The sequence below is a fragment of the Phaenicophaeus curvirostris genome, chromosome 1, assembly GCF_032191515.1.
Source record: "Phaenicophaeus curvirostris isolate KB17595 chromosome 1, BPBGC_Pcur_1.0, whole genome shotgun sequence".
Taxonomy (NCBI): Eukaryota; Metazoa; Chordata; class Aves; order Cuculiformes; family Cuculidae; genus Phaenicophaeus; species Phaenicophaeus curvirostris.
The window spans coordinates 84,778,230-84,784,229 of record NC_091392.1 but is presented as its reverse complement, the minus strand read 5'-3'; the positions used below and the strand labels follow the sequence as shown (position 1 = coordinate 84,784,229).

Genomic DNA, 6,000 nt, shown 5'->3' with positions numbered 1-6,000 from the left:
AAATATGTCAATAAATATGGTCAACAAATGCTCACCCTCAGGTCAATAAGTTTCATACTGAAGGTAATCAAATGGAGTAACATTATCGCAGTATGTTGAAGAGCTTGGTTGGATCAGGGACATTGTGCTCAACACCTTGAAGGATCACATTACTGAACAGTCTGAGTGACAATTTCAAAAGTCTTGCCCACAGGTTCCTAATCGAATGCGTAGAAACTGGGATTCCAGTCCTTCACACTAACATTGAAAGTTGAGCCCTACATCTGTCCTTTGCTTTCTTCAGCAACTCTTTCAATGGTAATTTTTGATGAAATTAATTTTTTTGTTTTAATCAATATTAGAAATATATATTTTGATGCTGAGAATTGTTGTGATTTTGTTGAGTTACCTTCTGTTTTTAGCTGAAATACAGACTCACTGAGGTATTAAATTGAATGAATAAGAAAGAGCAATCTAATTCAAATAGTTTGCAGAAGGAAATACTGGTTAACACAACATATTATTAACCTGTAGAAACTCTTGCCATGGATGGAGTCAAACCCAAAACCATGGCGAACATCAAAGCACAGTTTGAAGAGTTTTTCTGAAAGATTCCAAAAGGGCATTAGAAAGGCTACAAAGCTCTCTGTTTCAGGAGTAAATTGAAAATTAATTACTGGTGTTAAACAGGAGATAATAAGGGGAGGGACAGAATCTCTCCTGTCCATAGTCCCTCCAAACCTTTCTGAAGCTACATACAGTAAAAGCTAGAATATGGTTGGACAGGCTAGACACAGAACTGGGAATGGTATTGGTATATTTATCTTCTCCTGTAAAAATAAAAATTAAGAAATGTTAGCAGATTTTATCTTTCAAGGTCTTTCTAACTTCCTGGTGCTTTTTCAATTCAGAAAAAAAAAATTATTGACACAAGGAAAGCTATAAACTCAGCAGCCATAGCTTACAGCCAGGTTTGGGGGAGTTTCAGCTTCCCCACTGCTTTCAGTATTAATGTCTCAATCTCATATTAGAAATGTAATGCAAATCAAAAACTGACACATACCCTAAAATGCCATTTAAAAATGAGAAACAAATTATACTGTTATTCATAAGTATTACTTTCAATATGGACTGTGAGAATTCATTCTGAAGAGCATTTTATTAGACTTTAGCAATCAAAATAACAACTCTAGCTGTCCGTAAGACACCTTTCCTGTGAAGGCAGGCACCTTACAGACCCCAAGCACTCAATTTTTAAAATTTCTTGAGAGGCAAGAATTTTTATTTTTATTGTAATATTGCCTGGACTTTGCAATTCAGCACCATGTGTTCATATCCTCTGTTGTGCAAACATGCATGGTGGCATTTTGAAAATGTCTCTAGAAGACCACTGGGGAAGCCTGACAGAGAAAAACACAAAGGGAACAATTACAAAGATTTATTTAGCGCATTCTGTGCTTGGCACTTAGAAACAGAGTTCCGTGCATAGGGCAAATCTTTATACACCTTTTTCTTCATACATATTTTACATACCATTTTTATTGCCCTCTTTTATATTCATAATATTGAATACCCCACTAGGCATATAAATACATTTATCTACAACACCTCAAAACAAATCTCAATAATATCTGTATTCTGTTACTTGGTTTTTGCATTTTCACACAATTTAAATGCATAGGTTGCACCAAGCTACAATTGTTTTCTTATTTTTAAAGTATTTGAAGAAAAAAAAAAGAGAAGAAAACAAACAGAAAATAAAGATGTCAAAAGGCAATGATCTATTTGGCTAAACAGAGATCATGTGGCAGGCAGGAGGCTGGCGAATACTCAACCTTACTGTTACTGAAATTCTAATGGTTTTCTACAGCAACTCTTGCATGCACGGTTGAGGAAGGCTGGCTGCACGTCTGTGGAGCAGAGCTCACTTTTCTCATTGTTCTTCCCATGAGCTCAGTCTGGACAGTTTCCTGCCATGGGGTTTACTGCTACAGGGCACACGTTCCCCACAAAGGCTGTCATCCTTTCGGTTTGGGTGCATCACTTCCAATTACATCAACAGGAGCTTAGCCCCCTTCTCCCACATGCATCTTTCTGAAGATCAGTCCCTGCTTGTGTCTGAGACTCATTTGCAGGTTAAAACTTTTCTTTCTTCTCTCTCTCTCTCCCATCTCTGTCTGCAGGCTGGCTGCTGATAAACTCAGCCCTCACGAAAAAAAAACGTTTGTAAGGCAGAGCCATGGTGAACATCTTTGGAAGGAGAAGCTCCAGCCCAGTAGCACCATTCCCGTGCTACAGTGGAAGGAGGAGCCACGGGCCACTGTTGGCTACAGAAATGGGCTGAGCCTCTCCAGCAGTGAGTAATGGTCTGGTAATGGGGCAGTCTTTAAAGCTATGGGCAGTGCAGCTTCAGAAGATGAAACCTTGGGACACTGCCTTTCTTCAGCACCCGGAGAAGACAGCACAGGGGCACAGCTCCCTCCATGCTGAGAGCTCACACAAGCTGAGAGTTAATGTAAAAACCATATATTCAGCTGCTTCTCTCCAGCTTCCCGTTAAAGTCACGTCCTTCTCTCTGCAATGTCCAGAAAGAGCAGACACTCTGAGCCAGCTCTGGGCTACAACAAGCTGCAATGACTGTCAGTCGAGGCTTTCCACAATGTTCTGTGGCGCATACTTAGATGGCTTGTGTTCTTATTTATCGTTACAATACTAGTTCCGCTATAAGTTTGAAGGCAAAAAGGTACTGGGATGGGTTTACCCCTGGAAATGATGAAGGTCTGGCTGCCTTCAACGCCAAGTAGACGAACAGCTTGTTAGACCATGTGCACAGACATCTGTGAGGAAGAGCCCTGAACTGCACCATACTGTCTGTTGTCACAGGCGTTGGCTGTCTGCTGGTTGCCAGAGGGAGGGCTGATCATGTGCATCCCGTGATCCATCCCCGTGGAAAGGTACTGCCTCTCTCCAAAGGCCCCACTGGACGGGGAAGAGCAGAGTAAAGTGCTTTGGGACGTGGTGAGTTTCTCCGGGCTCGCCGCCAGCCTGGGGGAAGCAGGGAAATTATATCCATAGAGGTTGTAGGGATTGTGCAGGGAGAAGGCATTGTAGGAGCTCTGCTGCATGTGGCCTCCACCAAACATGTGTGAAGAGGAGGAGGTGGAGGCAGGGTTGCCTGCTTGCATGACATACTGAAACTGGGAGCTGGAGAAGGACCCCAGCTGGCTGCTGTACGGCTCCATCTTGCTGTTGGTGGGCAGGGTGGAAGGAGCTGGCATTCCTGAGATCAAGGATGGAGTCCTCTGAGGCATGAAGGTTTCGGAGGGCTGCGAGGCAGAAGCTGTGCTGCTCTGCAGCCGGTTGTAGCTGCTGTCACTCAGCCCTGGGTAGCTCTGCAACGCAGCCATATTGCTTCTGGCACACGGGGGATAATCAGACAGGTTGAGGTTGCAAAGCTGACTTTCCCGGCAGCCAACGTTGAAAGTGTTGGGGGCCAAATGAAAGGCTGGAGGGGAGCAGGATGGAGAGAGAAGATGGGAGGAAGCAGAGGGGGACGGGGTCCCTGTGCTGGAGGTGGTCGGGGAGGTGCCTGTGCTGCCTCCTGCAAAACAAAACACATGGGGATGATGTTCAGAGCACAGGACCACATCTGCAAATTGAGACACTCTCATTAAAAAACAGCTTAGTTTAATAAAGAAACAAGGGTGGTAAAATGGCTGCTGGAAATCTCAGTCTTTCTTGGCAAGAGCACTGACTTTATTAATAGCATCCCTTGGTCTTTCCTGCTACTTTTTTGTTATGATTTTGTTTTTCAACAGATATTTTCTTCCCTTTTAAAATAGGAGAGGGAAGCAAGCATGACACAGAGCAGTCAAAGGCAGTGGGAAAAGCTGCAAGGAAGCACCACTCCATGAGTCAAGAGATCTGCCATTTCCAGGCGTGTTTATCTAGTCTTCTTTTTTAAAAAAGAAAACTTTTATTTCCCTCTCCTGGTCTGCAGGAAGCCCACCAGTCAGTGGGCTGCATGGCTCCACTACAAACATGCTTTATCATCCACTCAGGGAGCCTGTGGTGGGAAGTGCCTGGAAGCATGATGGACTTCTGCACAGTGCTGCAGTTTTTTTGGATGGCAAAAGCAGTACTGATTAAGCCAGAAGTAACACTGAAATGAAGGAACACAGTTTAAAGTTATAGCATGTTCTGTTGAGCAAAGAAAGGGGATGTGCCAGGATTATCAATTATGTGCTTTGACTTTAAAAGGGATTCCATATGTGGTATCACTGGTGTTAACAAGATATTGATAGATATGTATGTTGGTAGTATCAATGTATTATATGTTATTTATGCTATGAATGATAGAATTGATTATTCTGCACAGCAGGGATGCTCACGTGTTCTGACGTGGGAAAACAATACTGTGAAACACTACCAAGAACAGTAACAAACAAAGTAAGTGATAGGAAAAAGCTGGTGGCACAATTTTGAGCTTGAGAAAAGATTATTTTGTGGGCAAGATACTGAATTAGAGGAAGCTTCCTTGGTCAGATGGGAAAATCAACTGCGCTTAAGGGAATACATTTATTTGATATGGTTTATTTTAAATATTATTTGAATAATTCCCTTTGCACGAGGTCCCATTTCTGCGCTAGGGCAACTAATATTGAGGCCTCTTGTAAAAGGAACAAAGAGGTGCTGGTGTAGAGACTTGGCCAGGGGATGATAAGTAGAACCAGAGGAACCAGGAAGTCAACAGGTGGGGCGGCATTTTGGACAGGCTAGAAGCCTGTGAAAGGCAAAGGCACTAGAAAGAGTGCATTAGAGTGGGCAGCTGAAATTTATCAAGGCAGATAATCATAATCACAAAACAAATACAGCAAAAAGTGAGATGCATTTAACCCCCAGTAATTATGCAATTGATTCTTTACACGCATATTTCATGAACAAATTTCAGATGGTGACTTACTTGCTGTCAGTGTCTAGAGAGTAAGTAAAAATATGTATGCATAGATAGATATATGAGTGTTTAATGATTTGTTTCAAATAAAATATGTAGAATAAATTATTAATTATAATGTCTTCATTTCAGTCTTCCTTTACCCTGTAATCAACCTTTAAAAACTATGCAGAAGAAGAGCATACACACTAGTTACCTCAAGCATTAGGCCTTAATACCTGCTAAGGAGCTACAAGCAATAAGCATAGCTGAGGCTTTGTCTCCACAGACAGTATGTAGAGATCTCTGTTTAGAGATAACTAGATATTCTTAACAGTTCCAAATCTGAAGTACTGACTTGTACATTTCAGGTTACCTCAAAAAAGGGACTGAAGTGATTCTCCTCTGAATTACCCCTCTTTGCAGGCCAATAGAATAACCCTGAAGTGACAACACGGTAATTAGGAAGCAAAGTAAAAAAATATTTTTTCTGTTTCTCTATAACTTTGAAATCATGAGGAGCTGAGAGGTCTATTAATGGGAGCAAACACCAGACCTGACAAGCATCATTCAAGCATGCTTTGCTGCAGATGCCAACCATAAGCACAGGACACATCACACTTCCACGGCAACAGAGCATAACGCAGAAGCCCAAAGTTCCTGACCACTTGCAGAATAACCTTTACACCTCTAAACGGAATGGGAAACAATACAAAGCAATCTATCTCAGCTCATTCTCTTCAGACGGCAAAAGACTACTCTGCTCTAATAACATTTCTGATTCATCTTTGCTGGCAGCACTAAATATGGGCCAAACACAACCCGGACTTTTATGAAGTTATAACTTGGACTGTATTTATAACAAAGTCAGCCAAATACCCCTAGAGATGGCAGCAAGCCCAGCAAGTATATCCACATATATCCACATCATACTACAGTCTCAGAGATGTGTATGTCGTTCTAATGGAAGGCATGGATGCAAACCAATCTAGTTAACTGCCACATAAGAATACGTTTAAGTCTAGTTTAAGTCAAGTGAAACCACATTTAAGGAAAACCAACATGAATCGCTCAATAATTCTCTGTTC

General features: G+C 41.9%; 1 protein-coding gene across 1 annotated transcript in view; it reads right to left on the bottom strand.

The window, feature by feature from the left end:
- Positions 1-1,402: 1,402 nt before the first annotated feature.
- The window catches only part of TBX15 (T-box transcription factor 15), a 97,234-nt gene continuing 92,636 nt past the window's right edge, over positions 1,403-6,000 (bottom strand). The window contains exon 8 of the mRNA XM_069866667.1: positions 1,403-3,580. Coding sequence (XP_069722768.1) covers positions 2,796-3,580 — 785 coding nt within the window. The 3' untranslated portion in view covers positions 1,403-2,795. The remainder of the gene's footprint in view (positions 3,581-6,000) is intronic.